Genomic DNA, 25,011 nt, shown 5'->3' with positions numbered 1-25,011 from the left:
GAAAGAAAGAAAGAAAGAAAGAAAGAAAGAAAGAAAGAAAGAAAGAAAGAGTTGGATTATGGGATGCTGCCCAGATCCTGCAGCGGAGCTACCTAACATACAGTCTAGGGACCCCATTACGGTGCCAACACACAGGTTCTGAAACGTGTCTGGTCTAAAGAGTTTCAGAGTTTCAGAGAGGAAACCGAAAGCCTGTCTTCGCTCATTTAATCCTCTTGATCTCCTGCGAGGAAGGCACACTGTTATGCTCATTTAACAGACGAGAGCACCCGGGCACGGAGGTTGAGAAACCTGCTTTAGGGGCGCCTGGGCGGTTCGGACTCTTGGTTTCGGCTCAGGTCGGGATCTCATGGTTCGTGGGTTTGAGCCCCGCATCGGGTTCCACGCTGGCAGTGGGGAGCCTGCACGGGATTCTCTGTCTCTCTCTCTCTCTCTCTCTGTCCCTCCCCCCCCCCCACACGCACACTCACTCTCTCTCTAAATAAATAAATATTAAAAAAAAAAAAAGAAAAGAAAAGAAAAAGAAACCTGCTTTAGGTCATGCAGCTAGGAGAGAGGCAGAGCGTGAATCTGAACCCAGGCCGTGTGGCTCAGGAATCTGTGCTGTCAGTTACTGTCCTGGATTTTTCGAGAATTCCTCAGGGAGAGCCCTCAGCCGCACACTCTCAGTCCAGCTAGACGTGGAATGTGACCTGCCTTGCCTTGTGGGGCCTCTGCCGTGTCTGGGCCGCCCAGGTAGGGGCAAAAGATCTCCACAAGCCCAGAGCTGTGGGTCCCACACTGCTGGGCTGAGCTGTGCCCTGGTGGGGGGGGGGGGTGTTCTGCTTCCTCCTCTCTGGGGATGAAAGTGCCCAATACTTGAGGAACCCCTTCTCCTAAATAAATAAATAAATAAGTAAATAAGTAAGTAAGTAAGTACTATGAAAACCAAAAGCGAGGAAGAAAGCCTCCCTCCAGGTCACATTACTTTAAGAAACTTCTTGTCCCCGGATGGGGAGGAAAGTAAAATGCGACCTAAACTTCCTGGAATTTTCTCTGGCAGCCAGACTAGCCTTTTGCGCTGGCCTTGCCCTCTGCCCGCGTCGCTCCAGCCCCCACGATGATGCTCGGGTGGCTTGCGGTGTGTCCCCACCGCTTTCGGGTCTCAGCCCGGATGTCGCCTCCGGACCCCGACCCCCCACCCCCACCTCCCTGCTCGCTTTGTTCCGCAGCGCCCGCCACCTTCCTTGCCACCTTCCGCCATCCTCTGGAGCAGAATTACTTACTACTTGTCCGAAGCGATCGCTCTTCTCTCTGGACTGTAAGCCTGACTGACAAGGGCGGGGAGGTTTGTAGGAGTTCGCGGTGGTAGCTTCAGCGGGGTGTCTGCACACAGGAGGGACTCTGGGGCGCACTTGCGGGATGGATTCGTGCAGTGATGTTACCCTGTCGCCCACACCGCCGTCCCAGAACCGGTATGCGCCCTGTGATCTAGGGGTGTCTCTGCCCCCGATCTCCTTCTCTCGCGGTTAACTGCTCCTCCGGGCTTAATTTCAAATCCAATGTCCTTGTCCTGGCTCCGGGTTCGTGCTGGCGGGTGATGGCCACCCAGAACGAGAATCACACAGCCCCTTGGCTGTGCTCTCCCGACCCCAGGACAGGGTCCCGCCAGTGGACCCCCAAATCCCTGTCAGGGTCGGGTCCTCGTGGCACCGAAACGAAGGCACTCAAGGGCGCGGCAGCAAATATCTGTGCCCTATCCTCTCGAGACTCCCCCGCCCCAGCTTTTCTCAGCGGGAAGTGAAGGAGAGCCTTATTTTTCTAGTCAAAACCATCGGGTTGTCAGTCACATCAGCATGACAATTTCCGTGAGTGAAGTGTTGAGGCCTCGCAGGAAAGGCCTTTCCGCTTTGAGCTGGGGTCCCTGCTTCCTCCCTCCAACGCTAGGTCCTAGGTCGAGGGATTCTTATCCCCTCTCCTCCTTCCCCACCCACCATCTCAGAAAGCGGCCCAATTCTTTGGGTTTCCCGGTGGCTGTCCAGATCCCCCCCAAAGCACCGATTTTTGGGGTTTGAAAATGACTGACCTTCATCCTCAGTTCACCCACAGCTGACAGAAGGTTCCAGAGGGGAGGAGGCTCTGGCTGGGGGTCCCCCTTCAGTGTGGGCCAGGGGCCGCCCTGAAGCCGCCTGGCCGGTCAGCCCCTTCCCATCCCCATCGATTGCACCACCACGTGGTGGGCTCAGCCCAGCGGACTGCCTGCCCTTGGGAGTCCTGGGGCAGGGGTCTAAGTGTGAGTGAGGTGGGGACCCGAGACCCGGGAAAGCCCACCTGGCCGGCTGTCCCAGCCTACCTGCCTTGAGCCTCCTGGGCCAGCCTGCTCGGGGCCGTCCCCCTCGGGCGATGTCCTTGGCGCTCCACATAGTCCTGGGTGGCGGGCTGGCTGGGGTCCCTGTGGGGAGAGCGTGGCTGCGGTTGGCGAAGGGGATTGGGGCGGGGGTGGGGGGGGGAGGTTGGGGGGAGCGGTGGTGGTGTTGGATTCTGCGGGCTCTGCTCTGAGCTCCCGCCCAGAACCCCCACTAGCCTGGGGCCTGGCGACAGCCACTCTGCACTCACTCCTGAGAGCCCACGCCGCCGCCGAGCTCCCGCAGGACGGGAGAGCACGGGAGGAACGCACCGCAGAGGACACTCTTCTTGGGTGCAGGTTTGGCCAACATCAGGGGCAAAGGGCAGGGTGTGTGCAAAAAAGCCAGGGAAAAGTAGCCTGGGTTCCAGGCGGACCCCCACACCGCCCAGCCAGGGGGGCCTACTGTGGGTCCGGTGGAACACAGCTAGGCTTTTCTCCTTATGGCGGGGGGGGGGGGGGGGGGCGGGGGGGGGATGTTCCGGGTCCCAGACGGGTAGGGACAGGAGGCTGGACATCTGGGTTCCCAGATGGCCAGGGGCTGGCTTCTGGACCCCTCAGGAACACCGGGGGACTCACGGCCTGGCCGTCCAAGGTGCTAGGGTCCAGAAAGTGGTACCCCATGAACCACCCAGGTCAGAAAGGAGAGGTAGGAGGTGGGGGCCAGGCCCTTAACAAGGCTGGCGGTAACGGACGGGGCAAATGCCGCTGCCGCCAGTGAGCAAAATGGCGCCAGGCCCCTCGGGAGGGGCGGAGGGTGACGCCGGTCATCTGGGGCAGGGGGACGTGGTCTCTGCACATGACAACTGCAGTGGGGACAGCCAGGCCTGTGAAAGCAGGCTGGGGGAGGATGGGACCCCCACCTGCACCCCCAGACGCCTCACAGACTCCCAGGCTGGGAGCAAGCTAAGGGCGTGGACAGCGGGGCCCAGAAAGGCTCTAAGACCCCCCCAAACCTGAGGAAGTTCCTCACTAGGGGCTGCCAGCCCTGGAGCGGGAAACCAGGGGGGCATTTCAGCACCCCAGTCCTTCCCAGCTCTTGGCATCCCAGGGTCTGGACTTCGGGCCCCCTTGGACGCCTGGGCATCTGGCCCTGCCCTGTCCTGCCTCTCTCTCTGCCCGCTTCCTCAGCACCTGCCACCCCCCACATCCGTTCCCATTTCTAATCTGGGGACCTTAGGGGGGGCGGACAATGTGGGAGCTCTGCTCTCCAGACCCTGAGGCCTAGGATGGCAGGCGGGAGTGGGGAGGGCTGAGATTATAAGAAAGTCCTCAGAAATCCAAGTACAGGGTTCTCCCACGGTGAATTCTAAGGGGGACTCGTGCACCAGCTTTCTTCACCCTGCTTTTCAGCTCCAGAGTGACCTAGGCTTCTAGTCCCCGGGTGTCCCCCCTCCGGTTCCTCAGCATACTTCTCTGGGCTTGGCACCTGGGTGGGAAAGGGTTAAGGCAGGGTGGAGGCTGGGGGTGGGTGGCAGTGGAGGCCGCTGGGTTGTTTGGCGATAATCCCCCTCCGTGCCCTGGGTGTGGAGAACAAGGTTAGGGCCCCACATGGGAAAGGGCCTCTGCTCTGATCCTCGTGGGCTGGGGGCCTGGCCTCCCGCTTCTGATCCCCTGCCGAGCCCCTCCCCCAGCCTCCTCCCCTCCCCTCTTCTCCCCCCCCCCCCCCCCCCACGGGCCAGGCAAGCCAGGCTGTCTGCTCTCTGCTCTCCTCCTGCTCCCTGGGTATCTCCGAGCCTCAAGGTCTGCCTGTCTGTCTGCCTGTCTGCCGGGGGGGCCCCAGGCTCCCGGGCACTCTATCCCCTCCATTCCCTGTGGATCTGGGTGCCCAGCCGCTCTCCATCTGCGCCTTCTGGCCTCCCCTTGTGTCCGGTCCTCTCTCCTCATGGCTCCTTCTCTGCACCTGGCCCTTCCCTTACACTTGTGTCCCCTCCTGTCTGTCTTCGGCCGTCTGTGCCTCTGTCCCTTTGTCTCTGAGTTTCATCTGTCTCTCAGTGCCCCTCCCCCTGGTGCCCTCTCTAGGATTCCCCCTCTGTCCCCACCCCTGCCCTCTCCCCAGGGCCCCCTGCCCCTCGACACTGACGATAGCTCTGGGGTGTTAAGCTACGGATTAGTTCAGGCAAAATTCTCAATTTTGCTTGCGTTCTTTTCCCTTTGGGTTATGTAAACAGTAATTCTCCCCAGATGGAACTACTTTCCTCGCTTAGAAGCAGCCGGGCAGGGGGGCTTGGGCAGGGCCGGGGATGGAATGCTAGGGTTCCTCAGAGAGCCTGCGGGGAGCAGGGGGTGGAGGGTGACCGACGACCCTCGGCCTGGTCACTCCTCTCCTCTCCTCCTCTCCAGGTACTTGCTCTGCTAGGACCATGCCCGTGACCTTTGCCCTCTTGCTCCTCCTGAGCCAGGCCACCGCAGACCCGTGTTACCATCCAGGTGGCCGCCCCCGCTTCTGCCTCCCACCGGTGACCCAGCTGGCCGGCCTGGCGGCCTCCTGTCCCCAGGCCTGTGCCCTCTCCCTGGGGGCGGACCTCAGCCCCCGGGCCACCTGCAACGGGAGTCTGACCCTGGCCCTGGGTGGCCCCTTCCTCCTGACGTCCGTCAGCCTACGCTTCTGCACGCCAGGATCCCCGGCCCTGGTCCTGTCTGCTGCCTGGGCCACCGGAGGCCCCTGGAGATCACTGTGGCGCAGACCCGCCTGGCCTGGGGCCTTGGGGGGGCCCGAGAAGGTGACCTTCCGAGCCCCGCCGGGCCCTAAGTCCGGCGTGGTGGTCAGTCACCTCCGCGTGGAGTTCGGGGGCCGGGCGGGGCTGGCGGCAGGTGGTGTTCGAGGCCGCTGCCAGTGCCACGGCCACGCTGCCCGCTGCGCCGCCCGCGCCCGGCCGCCCCGCTGCCGCTGCCGCCACCACACCACCGGCCCAGGCTGCGAGAGCTGCCGCCCGTCCCATCGAGACTGGCCCTGGCGGCCCGCCACGCCCCAGCACCCCCACCCCTGCCTGCGTGAGTCCTGGGCCCCCCTCTTCCTGCCCCCACCCACCACTCGGCCCCCGAGGCTCTGGCAGTAGCAGCCGGTCCCTGGTCCCTGCGGTCCCTGGTCCCTGCGGGCAGTGTGCTCGCTCCCCTGCGAGCCGGGCTTGCTCCTTGCTTCAGCGCCACTGCTCCTGAGGGGATCCCCCCGTTAGCCTCCCCCCCAGCCTCCCCCCGCCCCCCCCCGGGGGGCGGCCTCCGCCCGCCGCACCTACCCCGCAGGCTCCACCTGCCTGCCACTCTTTGCCGCCCACTGGGAGCTCCAGTCTCTCCAGCCTCTGCCCCCCACACCATTATGATGCCGCTGCTGCAGGTGCTCCGGTGATATTTACCCAACGGTCGTGGGGAACAGGGCAGCGGGACTTTTCCCGAGTCACCAAACCAACCACACGGGGGAAGGATTTATTCATGAACACATATGTACCCATCGCCTGCTGGGTACCAGGCAGGCTTGTCATCGGGTCCCTTGCACGGATGAGGAGGCTGAGGCTGGAGGGGAAGAAGGCCCCTGCCCAAGCACACACAGCTAGGGAGCGGCAGGAAGTCCCGCTCTGGGGTCTTGGCTCCTGTCAGGTGCCGTCACACTCGGTGCCCCAGGGTGGCAGATGGGCACTCGGGCTCAGCGGCGGGCCGGCCGGCCTGGGCTCAAATCCCAGCTCCTCTGCTCCATGGCTGTGTGACCACAGGCAAGTGACCTGACCTCTCTGTGCCTCCGGTTCCTCCGCCTGTCAAGCGGGGCTGGTAACAGCACTTCTTCTACAGGCCGTGGTGAAGACCCAATGAGTTGATATGCATAGAGTCCTTACAATAAAGCTTAGCATATGGTACCTGGCGCCAAGGAAGGCCTCACTGCGGAATCGCCAATGTTACCACTCCCCGGATGAAGAGGGTGGGGGCCCGAGGGGCCGCCCCACTTGCTTTTAAGTCTCGATGCCAGCAAGCGGTGGTGCTGGGACTGGACTCGGGAAGCCAGACCTTCCTAGATAACGGGCGATCCACCGGGCCATCCGGCTAGCCTGGCAAGCTCCAGGCCTGCTCCACACCTTCCCTGCCTCCACCCTCCCTCGGGTTTTTCCAGGCGGGAGATTCCAGGGTCTGGGCCCTGCCCTGCCCATGTGCCAGCTGCCCCTCCTCAGAGACAGCCCCCTCTCTTCTGCCTCCGGCCTCTGCCGTCCTGGCTGATGCTGTGCGTCTGTTACCAGGCCCCGCACCAGGCCCCGGGAGGTAGCTCCACTCCGCTCTACCAGCCAGATCTGAGCCCTGAGGGGAGACTCACGTTGTCTGGGGGGCGGGCCGGGGGTCGTCCTGGGCCCGGACAGGGCCTGGGAGCGGGGGAGGCCTTCTGTCTGAGGGTCACCACACGGCCCCAGGCCGAGCGTGGCGCCGGCACTCTGAATCTGGGCAAGAAGCCGACGGTGTCGTGAGGAAGCAGGGTCTGGGCGCACAGGGTGGGACTAAGTCCTGTGGCAGAGCTGCGGGTTTGACCGACGGGGGTGATCTGAACCCCTTCCCGTCACCGGAGTTTTCCGGGTGCAAGTGAGGTGAAGTGATCACCCTCAGGTCAGAAGGAATCCAAAGCCAGATTCTTCCCACTGATAATCTAGAGAGCACCAGCCGCCTCCAGGCCCATGGAAACCCTGGGGGAGAAGGACTGAGGTCCCCACTGGATGGGAGGAAGCCACGGCTTAGAGAGGGGCCTCAATTTTCCCAAGAACGCACGGCTGCCTCAGTTTGCTGACCTTTCTACCGCTTCTCCGCGTTCTTGGGCCTTGCCAGCCCAGGGCCCTCCTTAAATCTCTCCAAAGAACAGCCCGCGAACCCGCGAACCCCTGAGTCAGCATCTCGCTCGCCAGAACCACAGATCCCTGGGGGTGCGCCCCGAGAAGCTGTTTCCTGGTAACTGTGAGAAGCAGTAAGGTTCGACGCCCACTGCCTCCCTGACCAGAGCCCCCCAGGAAGACACACAGCGCACAGAATCCTCGCGCGGGGCGCGGGCCACACTGGACCCTGCTTGCGCGGTGCACAGACTCGAGCCAGAAGGCCTGGGGGCCGACCCTGCCCCTGCCACCCCCTCAGCTGTATTACTTTGTAAGCCGTGAACCTCACAGAGCCGTTCCGAGAACGAAATGTGCAGCACCGGGCACGCAGAAACTCCCCACAGGCAAGGGCAGGCTCTGGGTCAGGCCCCGGGTCAAGAACTTCACATCCTTTTGGTTTCCTTTAAGCCTCCGGAAGTAGTAGACATCGGAACTGTCATCTTACGGCAAAGGAGGCTGAGCTGCAGAAAAGTCATTTGCTCGAGGAACACAGTGGGGAGCGGACGTGCGGGGTCTGACTCCACAGCCCGTGCCCGCAGCGCTCGTGCTGAACCCCAGCGTCTCAGGGACATTCGGGCGGTCCATCGGGCCCCTCGGGGTTACCCACTTCAGTCCAGTGCACCCCAAGATGAGAACGAGGAGGTTCGGGGAGCCAGGCTTACCCCGGGACCCCCGGCCATCTCTTCTTTGTACCCGCTCTCGCGCTTTATTTCTTCTCCTGCGGGCAGTGGGGAGCGAGCCCGGGGCCCAGAGCAGCAAGGCCGGGCCTGACGCGCGCCTGCTCCGTCCTCTTTCTAGCCTGTTCCTGCAACCAGCACGCCCGACGCTGCAGGTTCAACTCGGAGCTGTTCAGGCTGTCTGGCGGCCGGAGCGGGGGCGTCTGTGAGCGGTGCCGTCACCACACGGCTGGGCGCCACTGTCACTACTGCCGCCCGGGGTTCTGGAGGGACCCCAGCCAGCCTATCACCAGCCGCAAGGCCTGCAGGGGTGAGTGTAGTCTGGAGCGGGGCCTAGGAGGAGAGGCGGGCGGGACCTGACTCCTGGGTCTGAGGGAGGAGGGGGCTGGGCGATTGGGAAGGAGCACCCGGGGCCCAGACACTCCAGATCCCCGGCCCTTCTCCTCACGCAGCCTGCCAGTGTCACCCTATTGGGGCGACGGGTGGCATCTGCAACCAGACCAGCGGGCAGTGCTCCTGCAAGCTAGGGGTCACCGGCCTGACGTGCAACCGCTGTGGTCCTGGCTACCAGCAGAGCCGCTCTCCCAGGATGCCCTGCCAGCGTGAGTCATGAGGGGCAGAGCCGCCTGTCCTAAGTGGGACGGGAAGGGGACCTCTCACATCTCCAGCGGGGCAACAGATGCTGGGTCCCTGGGGGGAGGTGGGGCCTCAAACTCCAGGCCCCTCAGTCTTGGGAGGGAGGAAGCCGGGAGCCCGGACTCCTGTGTCCCAGGGAGGAGGGGGCTGGGAGTCTAGATTCCCGGATCCGAAAGAGGAAGAGACTAGGGACCAACTCCAGGTCCTGGAGGAGGAGGGCGAAGGGCGCTTAAGGGAATAGACACGGGGGGTCTGGATTCCTGTTGGGGGGGACCCCTAAGGTTACATTTCTCCTCTCTCACAGGAATTCCAGAGGCGACGACCCCCCTTGCTCCTACCCCTGGCGCTTACAGCTCCGGTAAGGCTGGTGTGGAGAACCCTGGCAGCAAACGGGATCGGGGATGGGCTGCTTGGGCCCCCAGGTGGGGGATCCAGGGGTGGCCCACCGAGCCCAGTCCCCAGGGTTGGGGCACGCCCCCCCTCCGGTGTCCGTCAAGATGGCACGCGGGGCTGGGCAGGGGGTAGAATGCTGTGGTCCAGGCTTCGGGAGCCCACTGCAGATGGCCTGACCCTCCCCAGACCCTCAGTGTCAAAACTACTGCAATGTCTCGGACACCAGGGTATACATGAGCCTTTGGAGGTATTGCCAGCAGGACTACGGTGAGTGCTGGGGAGGAAAAAAAAGGCTGGGGGCTGGCCAGGTGTTCTGATGCCCGCCTCTTTCTCTGGGCTTCCCAGTTCTCATCTGAAGTGGGAAGGGGGGGGGGGGGGGCTCTTAAAGGACCCTTCCTGATCTAGGACCTAACGGGACAGAAGATAAATGGGGGGGCAGGGGCAGTGGAGTGGGGGGCGTTCCCTATCTTCCTCTGTCTCCTCTTTCCCCATCTTCTCGGCCTTCAGACTTTCGCTATCTCCTTCAGCTGGACATCTTTGAGGGAGACAGCTGGCCTCTTGGGGATGGAAGGAGAAAGGGGAACTGGTTGAATGGATGGTCTTGCCTATCTTCGACGCTTTCCGCCTCCCATCGGGGTCCTAGATTCTGCGCCCTAGCCCCACTCTCGCAGAGACGCACCCCGAAGTGCCATAATCCATCAGCCCACACCAGCCCCGTGACCTCAGAGATCTCTTAGATACTCAGGAGTTCAGCCCAGCCCATGACTTTCCTCGATGGTGTAAGACCCCCCCCCCCCCCCAGGCCTCTCCTCCCTGAGGATCATCATCCTCTGGTCCTAGCCACTAGTGTCCTAGGACTTGGAAGGTGGAAACTTCTCGTCCCGCCTCCCACAGAGATCTGACCTACAGACTTAGCTTGCCAGCCAGAGTCCTTCCCCTGACATGTCTCGCCTCGGCCCTTCAGCGATTACATGTTTCTGAATCACCACCAGTAGGACCTCAGGTTCTAGGTTCTGACCTCCTTCTGGCCCTCAAATTCGTCCCAGAGCCCCCCCCCCCCCCAGCAATACCCTTTCCCAAGGGCTCTGCTTCTGACATCTTTCACGCTGCCACATTAGAGACCCTGGACCTGCCTCTTCTGTCTTGCTCCCGGCCACACCCACTGTAAGGTCCCCTTAGTCCTCTCCTACACTCAATTCGGGCATCTGCTACTCCCAGTATGAACCCCAAAGGGCCCCGCCTGGCATGTCCCATGCTCCTGGGTTCCTCTCTCAGTCTGGCCTCCATAGTTACAACCCTCGAACCCCACCTGGCACTCCCTAAGCCCCACCGTCGTCTCCCCCACGCCGGGCCAGACCCCCCAGACAGCCCACCCTCAAACGTTCAAGGTCTCTCTCCTTCCTAATGGTATCCTGGGAGCCCTCCCGGGGATCCTGCCTCCCTCCCCACCAACACCGACCCCACGCCACCCCAGGGGCTCCCCCCACACCCAGCCCGGGCCTGACGGCAGCCCTCCCCGCAGTTCTCCGCGCCCAGGTCCTGGCGTCAGAGGCGGCGGGCCCGGCGTGGCAGCGGCTGGCCGTGCGCGTGCTGGCCGTGTACAAGCAGCGGGCGCGGCCCGTGCGTCGCGGTGGCCAGGACGCCTGGGTCCCCCGCGCCGACCTGGCCTGCGGCTGCTTGCGCCTGCGGCCCGACACCGACTACCTGCTGCTGGGCAGCGCGGCCGGCGGCCCCGACCCCGCGCGCCTGGTCCTCGACCGCCACGGCGTCGCGCTGCCCTGGAGGCCACGCTGGGCCCGGCCTCTGCGGCGGCTGCAGCTGCAGGAGCGCGCCGGGGGCTGCCGCGGCCTGCGACCCCCCACCCCGAGCCCGGGGCCCGAGCCCTAGAGCCCCACCTGCTCGGCCTCCGCAGCCGACGACGACGACGACGACGACGACGACGACGGAACTTGGGAGCGACCGCGAGCTGAACCTTCTACTTCGACGGCGCGTCCCTCTGCGAGCCAATCAGGCGCCGTGGAGCCGCTGACGTCACTGGCACGCGCCAGGCTGGAGGGACCCTTCAGCGCAGGCGGCAGGCCGGGAGCCCGGCCTTTGGCCTCTTGCGAGGACATTTGGCCTGTGATCTGGGCAGCTAGTCCCCTAAATAAAGTCTCAACTCTTGGGGAATTTTGGCCACAGACACCTGATATGTGCTGGGAGGGCCTGGGAGGGGCAAAATAAGGAAAACGTGCGGAGCTGAAGTATGGCAGTGCCCCCTGACAAAATGCCAAACCCAGCGAAAGGGCTGGAAAGACATCACTATGTATGTGCTGGTCAGATTTGTGTTGCTTGACGATTGGCCAGAAGCCAGTGGGAGGGAGGGTGGATTGAAATGGCGGGAGATGCGCCAGAGGAAAAGGACAGCAGTGCCGGGTTTCCAGAAAGTTCCACCTTTAGGAACATTGTGTTTCTTATGGCCCCTAGGATAGTCTCTGAGAAAGGAACAAAGGGACTTGGAGTGAATATCCAAAGAGGGTTCTGACTGAGGTTCATCTGGTCTTGAAGTACAGCCTAAACCCTTTCTGGAGAGAATAGCCAATTGGGAGCCACAGAGTGGTATGGGCATCCATCACTTGGTGCTAAGCAGAATTTTTTTTTTTTTACATTTATTTATTTTTTGAGAGGCATAGAATTACAGAGCACAAGTTGGGGAGGGGCAGAGAGAGAAGGAGACACAGAATCCGAAGCATGTTCCAGGCTCTGAGCTGACAGCATAGAGCCTGACGTGGGGCTCAAACTCATAAACCATGAGATCATGACCTGAGCCGAAGTCAGACACTTAACCGACGGAGCCACCCAGGCGCCCCGCTGCTAAGCAGAATTCTATTCCCACTCAACAGTTGGGTCCCTACAGGCCACAGGAGTGGAGCTAAAAAAAAAGCAAGAAGCAGTAAGTACCATGGAATGGAAGGTTGTCATAGCCTAGAACTTTCCTCGCCACCTCACCTCTGCCCCCTGCAGCCACAGTCAAGAGCAATTTCAAATTTGGGTGATCCTTGCAGGAGAGTCACCGAGGGAATGCCCTGAGGGAGTCTCAGAGGAAGGGATGTGACTTACCGTCCACTGGGGCCTGGAGAGCAACCCTGTTCCTTCCCTGAGAAGAAAGAAGTCCTCTCAGCCAATGGAGAGTCAGGATGGGCCATGATGTCATTGGGTGCTAGGAAGAGAGGACGGGCCCTCCAGCCAACAAAAAGGAAGGAAATGGCCCACTCCCCCCGCATGTCCTGTCCATCTGCAAATCCTGTACCCTCCATCCACTACATATGTTCGTAATTCAGCCATTTTTACCATGTCCACTGCCACCACGTGGTCCAAGCCCCCACCATTGTTCTCCTGGGTTATTACGGTAGTGTCCATGCTGGTCTCCCCTCTCCCCCCCTACTAAGAGTTTTCTTCAGACAGAACCAGGATGGTGGCTTTAAAACCCAAGTCAGGGGCACCCCGGTGGCTCAGACGGTTGAGCGTCTGACTCTTGATCGAGATGGAGCCTCATGTTGGGCTCTGCATTGACAGCACAGGTCTTGATGTCAGGGTCGTGAGTGCAAGCCCCACAACGGGCTCTACGAGGGGGGTGAAGCCAATTACAAAAAACAAACAAACAAGAAAAATCTGGATGTAGTCAAGCCACCTGGAACCTCCTGGCTTTCCTCTCCATCATCCATAGAGTGCATCAGGATGGAAGAAGGTATAGAGAAAAGGCCAAAAGTCCCAAACAGCTGACTTATAAGGGTTATTTTCCAAAAACTGCTATACAATCCCTCTGTTCTTATCTCATTGGCCAGAATCTGGTGATATGACGACACCTAGCTGCAAGAGAAGGTGGAAAAACAACTTTTAATGCTGTGCTGTCTTGGAGCCAGCTAAATAGGGTGTTTTACTATCAAAGAAAGAGAAAAAGAAAGAATGTTTCGGATAAGCGGCCAACCTGACTTTAGGCCAGACCCTTAGCCAATCAGAACCCAGAACTCAGAGTATGCTATGACATCATGAAGTGCTAGGCAGAACAGCCTTTTTTTTTTTTTTTTTTTTTTTTTTTTGGCAGAGCAGCCTTTTGGCAATTCCAGGAAAAGAGAAGCTGAGATTCAAAGGAGTCTGGTCATGGCATTGCATTCCACCTCCTGCCGTCCTGACCTTGGATTTGCGTCTGTTTTGTTCCATGTTGTAACCGCAGCCCTAGAACACAATAGGTACTCAAATATTTGTTGAATACATAGGTTGGTCCTATTATTATCCCCCTTATACAGATGAAGAAATTGAGGCTCCTGGGGCCGGTGGGGGGCAAACTCCATGTTGAGGTGAGGGCAGAGATTCAAACCCAGGTGTGTTTAGGTTTGGCCAGCATTCCATTTTTTTTTTTTAATTTTTTTTTTAATGTTTATTTATTTTTGAGACAGAGAGAGACAGAGCATGAACGGGGGAGGGTCAGAGAGAGAGGGAGACACAGAATCTGAAACAGGCTCTGGGCTCTGAGCAGTCAGCACAGAGCCCGACGCGGGGCTCGAACTCACGGACAGTGAGATCGTGACCTGAGCCAAAGTCGGATGCCTAACCAACTGAGCCACCCAGGCGCCCCAAGGTTTGGCCAGCATTCCTAGCCATCTCTTCCAAGAGTCTTAGCAACTGTCACACAACGAGCAGCAGGCCTTCAAACTTCGTTCTTTAGAGCCGAGCTGTGTGATACACTAACCACTAGCCACATTGGGCTATTTAAGTTTAAGTTGATTAAAATGAAATAAAAGTTAACCTTCGGTTCCTCAGTTGCATTACCCACAGCTCAAGTGGCTGATGGCTAGCCTACTGGAGACAGCAGATCTAGAACATGCAATAACCGCACAGAGCCTGCTTGGGATTCTCTCTCTCCCTCTCTCTCTGCCCATCCCATGATCTCTCTCTTTCTCAAAAGAAATAAACTTTAATGTGTGTGTGTGTGTGTGTGTGTGTGTGTGTGTGTGTGTATTTAAATGCCTGGTGGCCACAGCTCCCTCAGGAAAGGAGAGGCCAAAAGACAGAGAGAACACAGATCTGGAAGAATTTGCTGGGCTCCCTCAAGAGAGCAGAAGCTGCAAACAGCTCTCTCTCCCTGCTCTCAAGGCGAGGAGTTGAAGAGAGGCTGTGGGAACCATCCAGGCCTGGAGAGTCCTGGCCCTGTCGCCTCCCACCCAGGGGTCAGGGAGGCAGGAGATGAAACTGGGACCGAGGTGAGCCCCATATGTTCCCTATGACCCAAACTTTGTTCCCAGCGACCGAGACAAATAGGCATGAAATCCACATCTGGGACCCACCTCCGCCCTGGCCATTCCCTCCGCCTCCGGGCAGCGAGCCCAGTCTGTCTGTGTGCTATCGTGGAGGCCACACAGGTGGCTTCCAGAACTCAAAGGAGCCTCCTGCCCACCTCACCATTGCTGATGGCTTCCTAGAAGAGTAGGCTCCTTCAGTATCTAAGAGACTGAGTAAGAATTGGCCCAGCAGAGAAGAGAACCCCAGTTAGAGGCAACAGTTGGTGCAAAGTTCTCGAAGCCAGAGGGCCTTGTGTGGTTAGACCAGAGAGATTAGGCTGGGGATTGGCAGTAGTCAAGGCATATGAGGCCTCTAAGGCCAGGCTGAGGGCCTGTGTGTTTTTTCCGTGGGGTCCTGGGGAGCCCTGGGAGGTCTGTGAGCTAAAGAAAGGGGAGAGCCAGTCCTCTAATCACTGAGGTGTTCAGTTCACTGGGAGAGCCCAGAGAGGGCTGTGAACCTAGCCCGGAGATCAGGAAACGTGTCTTAGAGAAAGTGATATTTGAGCTAGGCCTTGAAGGACAGATGAAGGATTTGGTCACAACAAGAAAGGCTGAGGGTCGGACACTCTGTCCAGGGGTGCTGGGCATCAGTGGGACCTCTGTGACTAGGGCAGAGGCAAGGTGAGGTCTGGGATCCGTAAAGGGTAGGCCGGAGGCAGAGGGAGAGCCAGGAGGGGGAGGCCAGCAGGGAGAGGAGGAGTTTGGACCTGGGCTTCAATTATGGGGACAGACAAAGGGGGAAATGTCACCTACACCTGGAAGACTTCCTCTCTCTCTCTTTTTTTAAAGTTTATGTATTTATTTTGAAAGAGAGAGAAAGAGAGCAGGAGGGACAGAGAGAGAGAGAGAATCTCAAGGTGGCTCTGCACTGTCAGCATGGAGCCCGATGTGGGGCTCAAACTCAGGAACCGTGAGACCATGACCTGAGCTGAAATCAAGAAGCCAGGAGGCCCTGTAAGCCTTCCTCTCTCTCTCTCTCTCTCTCTCTTTTTTTCAAATTTATTTATTTTTGAGAGACAGAGAGAGATAGAGCTCGAGTGGGGGAGGGACAGAGGGCAAGAAGGAAACACAGAATCCGAAGCAAGCTCCAGGCTCCGAGCTGTCAGCCCAGAGCCCGATGCCGGGCTTGAACCCATAAACCGCAAGATCATGACCTGAGCCGAAGTCGGGTGCTCAATAGACTGAGTCACCCAGGCACCCACGGAAGCCTTCCTTTTAGTCCCCCCTCCCCTACACAAAAATGTTTTCTCCACCATTTCTCTCATTTCTCTGCCACTGTCTCTATTTTGACTCCATTCCTTCATTTATTCCTTCATTCAACATACTCTCCTGAGGTCTCCCTGGGAAATACTGGGATGGAGACCTGAGTCAGACCCAGGACTTGCCCTGCAGGGGGAGGGTGTTGTAGGGGAGAGACCTACATACAGTCACATCGGTGTGATGTGTGATAATGGAGACAGCTTGGGGCTTCCCCTGTTAGATCAGAGAAGGCTTCCTGGAGGACGTGAGGCCCTTGCTGGACCTTGCAGGAAACCCAAGTGTCTCCCAAGCAGATAGGAGGGAGCCAGAGTCTCAAGGGGAGACACATGGGAAGTTTGGTCTCATTCAATCATGTTCGATTTCTCTCCCGAGGAACAGCCCCATGTGCCCTGTGTGGGGCGATGCTGGGGACCCAGAGATGGGTCAGGCCTGGGCCCTTGAGAGAGGACACACAGGAGACAGTCCCTCCTCTGATGGGATCTGTGCTCTAACGGAGGAAGCACAGGGCATTAGGGATGTGCTCAGTAGGCACTGACCCAGCCTGGGGCATCAGGGAGGGCTTCCCGGAGGAGGAGAGCCAACTCTTAGGTAGAGCCTACTCTTCCTGACGTGTCAGGAAGTGAAGTGTCTTGTCCGTCTCTCCCTCCATGTATCTCTGGCTCCGTCATTGCCTGTCTCCGAAAAGTTCCGAGACTTTCTCAGTATTTCTCCCCACCCGTGAGGTCGGCTGCCATAACCAATGACCGCATACTGTGTGACTGAAAACAACAGAAATTTATTCTCTCACAGCTCCGGAGGCCCGGAGGCCCAAATCAAGGTGTCGGCAGGGCCATGGTCCCTCTGAAGGCTCCAGGAGAGGATCCTTCCTCGCATCTCCCAGCTTCTGGTGGCTCCTGGCATTTCTTGGCTTGCGGCCACATCACTCCAATCTGTGCCTCTGTCTTCACGTTGTCATCTCGGATCTCCCTCTGCCTTTCTCTCATAAGGACACTTGTCATTGGATTTAGGGTCCAGGCAGATAATGCAGGAGGATCTGCTCTCAAGGTCATTAACTTAGTCACAGCTGCAAAAACCTTTTGGCCAGGGGCGCCTGGGTGGCTCAGTCGGTTGAGTGTCCGACTTCAGCTCGGGTCATGATCTCGCGGTCCGTGAGTTCGAGCCCCGCGTCGGGCTCTGGGCTGGTGGCTCAGAGCCTGGAGGCTGCTTCCGATTCTGTGTCTCCCTCTCTCTCTGACCCTCCCCCGTTCATGCTCTGTCTCTCTCTGTCTCAAAAATAAATAAATGTTAAAAAAAATTATAAAAAAAAAACCTTTTGGCCAAATTAGGTCCCATTCACAGGTTTGAGGAACCTTCCTTCCTTCCTTCCTTCCTTTCTTTCTTTCATGTGTGTGTGGGGGCACCATCCAACCTACTATATCTTGGATGAGTCACTTCTCTCTCTCACCAGCCTCAGTGTTTCTATCTGAATAATGGGGCTAATTTTTTTATATTATTATTAAAGCATGGGGACAGGACCGAAGGGCAGGAAGAGCTCTATAATGGGGCTAATTTTAACCCCACCTCATGGGGCAGCTTTGAGGGTTGAAATAAAGCCTACAGGGTGCATGGCATGGCCTGGTGTCTAGAAAACTCCAGTCAGGGCGGCTTTTCTCCATCAGATTTGGGTCCCTCTTCCACTCTTCCTGACGCTTTCCCCACTTTTCTGCATCTATGCCTCCATCGTGTTTCCTCCATTCCTCTTTTTTCTTTTTACATTTATTTATTCATTTTGAGAGGGGGGAGGGCAGAGAGAGGAGAGAAAGAGAATCCCAAGCAGGCTCCGCACTGACAGTGCAGAGCCCGACGCAGGACTCGAACCCACCAACCGCAAGATCGTGACCTGAGCTGAAATCCAGAGTCGGCTGTTTAACCGACTGAGCCACCCAGGCGCCCCTCCCCCCGTCTCGTCTTTGTTTTCCTCCTCTGCTCCTCCACTTCCTAAGTGGGGAGAACTCTGGGCAAGTCACTGATGGCTTCTGACCCTTGGTTTCCTCATCTGTAGAATGGGACCACAGCCTCTACCCCATTGGGCGGCTGGGGATTACACGAGCGAGTTGACAGGAAGTCTCAGAACTCTGCCTGGGATGTCGTAGCTGCTTTATGTGCTGGCTGTTATGACTGTAACTTGTTGTTGTTGTTGTTGTTGTTACCGTGTTATCACCATTGTTTCCTTTGTCTTGCCTCTCTTCCCTGTCTCCATAGTTCCCTCAAGCATCTCTCTCCACGTGTCACTGAGTTTCTGAATATGTGTCTCCTTGACCTCAAAGCCTCACGGGGCTTTCAGGGTCCATCTCTCCCCATTGTTCTCTTCTTCTCCCTCTTCTCTCTCGTCGATTCTCTGATGCTTCGAGAGGAGGGGCCTAATCTCTTAGGCTTAGTGAGACTTAGCGACTCACTTCTGAGGGACAGAAGAAAACAGAAGTGATGGTGCGTGGCTTTGGAGATTAGGTCATAGAAGACCTCTCTCTCTCTCTCTCTCTCTCTCTCTCTCTCTCTCACAATCACTCACTCTAGGGAAGCCAGAAGTCACATTGTGAGGCCCACTGGTGAGGAGCTCAGGCCCTCCTGGCAACCACCGTGTAGGAGAGCTTGGAAGTGATTCTCCAGCCCCAGTCGACCCTTCAGATGACGGCACCCTGGCCCATAGCCTAACTGGACCCTCATGAGAGGCCCTGAGCCGAACCACCCAGCTAAGCCACTCCCAAACTCTAACCCCTCAGAAACGGTGAGACAACAGATGTTTGCTGCTTTAAGCCACTGAGTTTGGGGGAGATTTGTTCCCCCCATGTCCATTGTGGCAATGGATAAGTCATACATACCTTTCTTTCTCGCGTTTTCTCTTCATTTCTGACTCCCTTTGGGCGTCCCTGTCCCCTCCATCTCTAGGTCCTTGGAATGTCCGTTCCCAATTCTCTATCCGAATGTCTGTCTTTCTGCCTCGGCTCTCTCCCTTGACGTCCGTTGGATTGTTTCTGGGTCTCTCTCCCTCCGTCTGGGCCCCTGGGTCTCTGCCATCTGGTCCTTTCTGGCTCTCTCTCTTTCCCTGCAGTGTTTCTACTCAGGGGCCTGTGTGTGTGTCTGCCTCTTTCTCTGCGTTTCTCTGTCTCTCTCTTTAGTGTTGGCTGTGTCACTCTGGATCTCTTTTCTATTTCTGTCTCCGCCCCCCCTGGCCTTCCCTTTCTGGCATCTCCGACCTGCTGGGTGGATGGGGCTCTCTGTTGCTATAGCTAAGTGTGTATCCGTATTTCTTGCTCTGCCTCCATCAGTATCTCTCCCTCTCTCTCTCTCTCTGTATCACTTCCGCGTCTTTCTACCTGGATCTCTCTCTCAGCGTGTGTGTGTGTCTCTCTCTCTCCCTCCCTCCTGGCCTCCCCATCTCCAGCCGGCGGTCTGCCCCCCGCCCTGGCGCCCCGCGTCCATCTCGGGCTCCCTTTCCCTTCCCAAGCCTCTGCAGTTCTCCAAACCTCACCTCCGGCTCTCTCGCCTCCGCCTCCCCTGCTCCTCCTCCCGGCTCTCGGTCCCTCTCCAGGTCTCTGCCTCCCCCTCCTGGTCAGCCGCCCGCACCGCACCCCGATCTCCCAGGGGATCCCTCAGCCCGGTTAAGGCAGCCCCCAGCCGAGGCCGAGCGGGGCGGGGGGCGGGGGCTGCAGGCGCCGGTGCGGGCTCAACCCGGGTCCCCGAGAGCCGGGGGACCTCGGATCCTCCGGCGCCAGCGGGACCATAGCACCGAGACTTCGGAGGACTGTCAGCGCCACCTTAAGCTCCCCCCCCCTTCCCCCTTCTGCGGATGATGGGAACTGCCAGCTCTGGGCCCTAGGTGTCCCGGCCAACCCTCCCCCCCCGCCCCGCCCCCATGGCCCCAGCACAGTTGGAAGCTGGGGATCGGCCCCCAGCGACCCCTCCATCCTGCCCCTTGGGCATCCCCCCTACACCAGGCCGAGGAGCGTTCGCTGCCGTGAGATCTGCCGCCCCCCCAGCAACAACGACAAAAAAATTAAATAACACCCAGAGAGAGAAGAGAGGGAGGGGGAGGAGGGAGCGGGGACGAGGGAAGAGAGAGAAGGAGAAGAAACAGGAGAGGCAGGAGAGGAGGAGGTGGGGAGGCAGGGAGAGAGAGAAGCTGGAGACAGAGAGAGACCGGGAGGAGGAAAGAGAAGCAGGATGGAGACATGGGGTTAGGTGGCTGGGGGGAGGGGGGGAGCTGGAAGAAGACAGAGCGAAGAGGGGGGGTGTGGATTAGAAACCAGGAGGTAACCCCGGGGAGAAGCAGGAGGCAGAGAGAGGAATAGGAAGATCAGGAGGTAGAGGGAGGCTGGAGGGTTGGGGAAAAGAGAGAGAAGGAGGAGAGGAAGGGAGAACAGGGAGAGGAGGCGGGAGGGGATTTGGGGGGTCTCGGTCCTCCCCACCACCGCCTCGGTGTTCGGGGAACCAGTCTCCCTGTGGGGAGGAGAGGCAGGCTGGCAGTCCTGGAGGGACTGGGTCCCACAAAGAGGGGCCAGAGGAGCTGAGAGAGGGGGCCGGGACACTGGGAAGGGGTCGTCCAGAGGCCTCCCGGGGATGGGGGTTGCAGCTCGACTGAGCGCCCCTCGAGCGCTGGTACTCTGGGCCGCACTGGGGGCAGCAGGTAAGGCCCAGTGAGGGGGGGTTGGGGCAGGAGCCCCTGGGGGGGGGGGGGGCCCAGGAGAGGGGCTCAGGCTGCTCTCTCCGCAGCTCACATCGGACCTGCACCTGATCCGGAAGACTGGTGGAGCTACAAGGATAATCTCCAGGGAAACTTCGTGCCAGGTGCAGCCAGGGCGGGGACCCAGGAGGCCGGGCTGCTGGGTGCCTCCTCCCTCGGACCCAGGAGCCCTCTCCTCACAGGACCCGGGAGTCCCAGCCCCTTCCTCCCTCCCTCAGGAGTTGGGCCCAGCCTCTGAACCCGGGAGCTCACCATGGGACATTATATATGTGCATTTCAAGTAGTGAGTGGGAGTGAGTGGAAGGAAAGAGTGTGGGGGTGGAAGAGAGCGCGTGTCCCTTTGCAAGGAAAGAGGCAGGTAGGTCCCGGCTGTTCCTGGGAACCAGTGGGTCGCCGGCCGGTTCCCTTGCCTTGGCCAGCCCTGTCTTGCAACTCCTCTCCCCGATACATTCATTATCCAGCTGCGGGACACGGGAGACTGAAAGAACTACGACTCCCATGGGCGCCTGGGCGGGCCGGCAGTGGATGGGTAGGCTGGCTGCCCTCAGGCCTGCTGGGAGTTGTAGTTCTTTCCCCCAATGGCTTAATGACTTCAGATCGGTTTCGTCCAGGAGGGTGCTAGATGGTTTTAGGAAACTCCTCCAAGATTCTTCTAGGACCCAGGATTCTGGATCCCAGCCCCCTCCTCCCTCAGACCCAGGAGTGGCCGTCTCCTGCCCTTCCTCTCCTGGGATCCGGGAGTCCAGACCACAGCCTTGTGGGCAGATCCCAGCATTGGGATCCAGTCCCTATTTCTGACTCCTTTTCCTCCCTGCCCCATCCCTGCTTCCAGGGCCTCCCTTCTGGGGCCTGGTGAATGCCGCCTGGAGTCTGTGTGCTGTGGGGAAGCGGCAAAGCCCCGTGGACGTGGAGCTGAAGAGGGTCCTTTATGACCCCTTTCTGCCCCCACTGAGACTCAGCACTGGGGGAGAGAAGGTAAGGGGCCTGGTGGGAGGGGTTACCCAATCCCCTGGGGGCGGGCACGAGTGGGGGTGGGTCTCTGAGGTGGAAATCTCGCCTGGGGTAAGGAGGGGCACACACTGGGTGGAAAGGAGGCTCCTGACGCTCGAAAGTGGCTCACCTGTTCCCCCCTCCGCAAACATGGCTCGCTAGTTTTTCCACATCTGTAAAAGCAATTGTAAAACAAACCGCTCTCGGTGCTAGGCCCCGTTTTAAAAGCTTGATAATAAGTCTTCTAATCCTCAGAAACCACACCATGAAACGGGTGCTATCATTGTCCCTATTTTACGGATGCAGACACTGAGGCACAGAGAGAGTGGGTTACTTGTCTGAGGTCACACAGCTAGAGTGCCATCCCTGGGATCCAAACCCAGGCGGTGTGGTCCTAGCCTCCACGTTCTTGCCCACTTTGCAGTGCCATTTCGTTTCTTTTTTTTTTTTTTTTTAATGTTTATTCACTTTTGAGGGAGAGCGAGCGAGCATGAGCGAGGGAGAGGCAGAGAGAGAGAGAAAGATAGAAAACCTGCAGCGGGCTCCAACGTGGGGCTTGAACCCACAAAACAAAGATCATGACCTGAGCCTAGCTCTGCGTGTGTGTGTGTGTGTGTGTGTGTGTGTGTGTGTGTTTTCAGTTATTTAAATAAAAATACAAAACATCCCGTCATTGTCCACAAGGTCCCGCACCATCTGGCTCCTATCTCCTCTCCTTTGCTCACCAAGCTCTGGTCCCACTGGCCTCCTTGCTGTCATGGAAACAGGCTACCTTAGGGCCTTTGCACTTGCTGTTTCCTCTTCCTGGAATGCCCTTCTCTCTGCTCTTTGCAACTAATTCCTGCTTATCTTTTAGGTCTCCACTCAAATGTCCCTTTCTTGTGATGGCCTTTCCTCATCCCACCCTACCCCACCCCCGATCTAGGCTGGGTTTCCCATTACACCTTCTGAGAGTTTTCAGTTCTTTACTGCATGAGCAGAAGATGTAATTCATTAAGCAGTTACTTATGTGATTCCTTATTTATTGTGTCTGCTCCCTTAGCATGCAAGTTCCATGAGGCCCAGCCCAGGGTTTTTGTCTCCTTGTTATGCTCTCCTCCTGGCATCCATGGCACATAGTGGCAGCTCAATAAATATGTGTTAGTGAAATAAATCCAGCGATCGTGAGCACCTGCCACGGACCAGAACAGAGCCTGCAAAGTCACTGGTGTTGAAACTATGCTGAATGACTAAATGACTGTCGGAAGCAGGAAATGTAGGCGTGGAATGCGGGAGCGAGAACATCTCTCTTCGTCCCTGTGACGGCTTCCACCTCATTCCACCTCTCCCGCAGCTCCGGGGAACCCTCTACAACACCGGCCGCCATGTCTCCTTCCTGCCTGCACCCCGGCCCGTGGTCAACGTGTCTGGGGGGCCCCTCCTCTATAGCCATCGACTCAGTGAACTGCGATTGCTGTTTGGAGCGCGCGATGGAGCCGGCTCTGAACACCAGATCAACCACCAGGGGTTCTCTGCGGAGGTGGTGGCCACTGACCTCTGACCCTTGACCTTCGCCCCAAGTTGACCCAATTGCTCCCCCACCTTACCTTTCTTTTGAGGCCTCACCCCATCCTCTTTCATAGAACAGCCCCCCGAGCACTAAGCTTTAACCTGACTTGAGACCCCAAGGGCCCAGAGCTGTACCCGCTCTCTCCTCCCCTTCTGCTGGGGGACCCCCACTCTGTGCTTCCCTCCCAGGTGCAGCTCATCCACTTCAACCAAGAACTCTATGGGAACCTGAGCGCCGCCTCCCGGGGCCCCAATGGCCTGGCCATTCTCAGCCTCTTTGTCAATGTGAGCCCAGGCAAGAGTCTGAGGGAAGGTGGGGTCTGAGCCAGAAGGAATCTGGGAGGCCCAGGCTCCCGCGTTCTGGGGAAGGAAGGGATTGGGGGCTCGGGCTTCTGGATTCCCACTTCCTCACCTCGTACCCCCACACAGGTGGCCGGCAGCTCAAACCCCTTCCTCAGCCGCCTCCTTAACCGTGACACCATCACCCGCATCTCCTACAAGAGTAAGTCCCTGGTGCATTGGTGGGGGACTGGGGGAGCAGGGTGTGCACAGGACGGGAGCTCAAGAAGGGCACTCCTCTTCACTCTCGCCCGGTATTCCCGCAGATGATGCCTACTTTCTTCAAGACCTGAGCCTGGAGCTCCTGTTCCCCGAATCCTTTGGCTTCATCACCTATCAGGGCTCTCTCAGCACCCCGCCCTGCTCAGAGACTGTCACCTGGATCCTCATCGACCGGGCCCTCAATATTACCTCCCTCCAGGTGACCCACTGTGCACTGCAGCCCCTTTGGCCTGGCTAACCCATTCCCTGGCCTGGGCATCCTCCCTTGGCCTCACCTACTCTCCTCCCTTCTTCCTTGTCCGACTGTTGGGAGGGTCAGACAACCTTTGGGGGTGGGCTGGGGCTGAGCAAAGCCCCGCCCACCCGCTCGAGGGGCGGAGCTTCCCCTGAGACCCATTCACCCGGACAGTTCCTTATTCACTCTGTTTCCCATCCCCTCCCGCGGCAGATGCACTCCCTGAGACTCCTGAGCCAGAATCCTCCGTCCCAGATCTTCCAGAGCCTCAGCGGTAACGGCCGGCCCCTGCAGCCCTTGGCCCACAGGGCCTTGAGGGGCAACAGGGACCCCCGGCACCCCGAGAGGCGCTGCCGAGGCCCCAACTACCGCCTGCATGGTATGGTCCAGTCTGCACCCCCCTCCCCCGCACGTCTTGGTCTAACCCGCCTATGTGTTTCCCCCCCCCCCCCCCCGCCCTTGTTGTCCCAATGTGATACAGTCCTACCCACCCCTCTGCCGTTTCTGTTTGGTCCAGCCTCCTGAGCTCGCGCTCGCTTTCTCCCTTCTACGTGTGTGTCAACATGGTACAATCCACCTCCACGCCACAGACCGTTGCTGGTCCGTGATTTGTCTTTTCCTCTTCACCGCTTGCAACCTGCAACTTGTATATAACCCGAACCCGAGCCACCTGGCTTCCCTGTGGTACGATTAACTACTGGGCCGTGGTTCCTATTGCTATGGCTTTCCACAACGGTACAGCCCGGATCCCTTCCCTGTTTCCATGTGGTACAATCGCATCGTGTTCCATAATCTGACACACACCCCCTTCCTGGAAATCAACATGGTACACTCCCCTTCCCTTTCTGCCGCCTCCCTGTGGCTCAGCCCTGCGATCTAAAGGCCACCTCTCCAGCTTCTCCACATGGTTTGGCCCAGACCCACCCCCCCCACCCCACCCCCGCCCATGAATACCTTCACACAGTTGAGTCTGATGCTGAAACTGGACATCCCTATTCCACCCTCCTGCTGCCTCCTGCTGGTTCAACCCAGTGCCGGTCCAGAATCTGACCGTTTTCTCCAGCTTGTCGACCTGGTACATTCCGGGTTCCCCCTTCGCAGCCTCCCTGTGGTTAGAGCCCTACGCGGCCCAGCCCCCGCCCCTCTGCAGGGTCCAGCCTGTGGTGCCCTAAACTAACTCTCCCCCACCGGTGTCGTCTGTCTTACAGTGGATGGTGCCCCCCATGGTCGCTGAGACTCCCCATCGAGGATTGCGCCTGTCCTTTCCAAGTCTCCCCACTCGGGGAGGGGAGTCACCCCCAAAACAAAGCTATTAAAGGGACAGAATACTTCCTGTTTCTTAGTGGTCTGATTCTAGGCGCGGCGGGGAAACATTTGGGTATTGGAGAACAGCAGCCTTCTTCTAGAAACCAATCTCCCTCTTCCTAAACCGCACCACTCGGTTTTTTGGCT

General features: G+C 58.7%; 3 protein-coding genes and 1 long non-coding RNA gene across 7 annotated transcripts in view; 2 read left to right on the top strand and 2 right to left on the bottom strand.

The window, feature by feature from the left end:
* Positions 1 to 10,946, bottom strand: part of FUT2 (fucosyltransferase 2 (H blood group)) — a 14,453-nt gene extending 3,507 nt beyond the window's left edge. The window contains 2 exon segments of the mRNA XM_040457609.1: positions 2,333 to 2,431; positions 10,823 to 10,946. Of these exon segments, the coding sequence (XP_040313543.1) occupies positions 2,333 to 2,402 (70 nt within the window). The 5' untranslated portion in view covers positions 2,403 to 2,431; positions 10,823 to 10,946.
* NTN5 (netrin 5) overlaps positions 1 to 11,266 on the top strand; it is a 13,136-nt gene extending 1,870 nt beyond the window's left edge. The window contains exons 2-8 of one of the 4 annotated variants that reach the window (XM_040457606.1): positions 1,259 to 1,300; positions 4,727 to 5,377; positions 8,020 to 8,208; positions 8,351 to 8,500; positions 8,839 to 8,892; positions 9,114 to 9,194; positions 10,450 to 11,266. In XM_040457606.1, the coding sequence (XP_040313540.1) occupies positions 1,259 to 1,300; positions 4,727 to 5,377; positions 8,020 to 8,208; positions 8,351 to 8,500; positions 8,839 to 8,892; positions 9,114 to 9,194; positions 10,450 to 10,814 (1,532 nt within the window). In that variant the 3' untranslated portion in view covers positions 10,815 to 11,266. Of the gene's footprint in view, positions 1 to 882; positions 1,301 to 2,492; positions 2,684 to 4,070; positions 4,127 to 4,726; positions 5,378 to 8,019; positions 8,209 to 8,350; positions 8,501 to 8,838; positions 8,893 to 9,113; positions 9,195 to 10,449 lie in introns of those variants that run through there. The other 3 variants (XM_040457605.1, XM_040457607.1, XM_040457608.1) reach the window with 3 other exon arrangements.
* A 4,994-nt stretch (positions 11,267 to 16,260) lies between these two features.
* LOC121019040 (uncharacterized) lies at positions 16,261 to 17,301 on the bottom strand. Its single transcript, XR_005785409.1, has 2 exons — positions 16,815 to 17,301; positions 16,261 to 16,578 (listed from the first exon to the last, which is right to left on the bottom strand). It is a non-coding gene; the product is annotated as an uncharacterized LOC121019040 (long non-coding RNA).
* Positions 17,302 to 19,910: 2,609 nt separating this feature from the next.
* CA11 (carbonic anhydrase 11) lies at positions 19,911 to 24,896 on the top strand. Its single transcript, XM_040457602.1, has 9 exons — positions 19,911 to 20,168; positions 20,255 to 20,329; positions 21,058 to 21,200; positions 22,549 to 22,734; positions 22,953 to 23,048; positions 23,193 to 23,265; positions 23,369 to 23,523; positions 23,773 to 23,938; positions 24,768 to 24,896. Exons 1-9 carry the CDS (start codon positions 20,102 to 20,104, stop codon positions 24,791 to 24,793), a joined length of 987 nt encoding a protein of 328 aa, XP_040313536.1. The 5' UTR covers positions 19,911 to 20,101; the 3' UTR covers positions 24,794 to 24,896.
* Positions 24,897 to 25,011: the final 115 nt, after the last annotated feature.

Source organism: Herpailurus yagouaroundi, unplaced genomic scaffold, assembly GCF_014898765.1.
Source record: "Herpailurus yagouaroundi ecotype Mexico unplaced genomic scaffold, PumYag 220, whole genome shotgun sequence".
In the NCBI taxonomy this organism is placed as follows: Eukaryota; Metazoa; Chordata; class Mammalia; order Carnivora; family Felidae; genus Herpailurus; species Herpailurus yagouaroundi.
This window is presented reverse-complemented; position numbering and strand designations above follow the sequence as displayed.

Bases quoted from the DNA above. Each gene is read 5' to 3' on its own strand.
- CA11 (XM_040457602.1), top strand. From the start codon at position 20,102: ATGGGGGTTGCAGCTCGACTGAGCGCCCCTCGAGCGCTGGTACTCTGG. The intron at 22,735-22,952 runs GTGGTGGCCACT...CTTCCCTCCCAG, and splicing joins ACCAGGGGTTCTCTGCGGAG to GTGCAGCTCATCCACTTCAA. The intron at 23,266-23,368 runs GTAAGTCCCTGG...GTATTCCCGCAG, and splicing joins CACCCGCATCTCCTACAAGA to ATGATGCCTACTTTCTTCAA.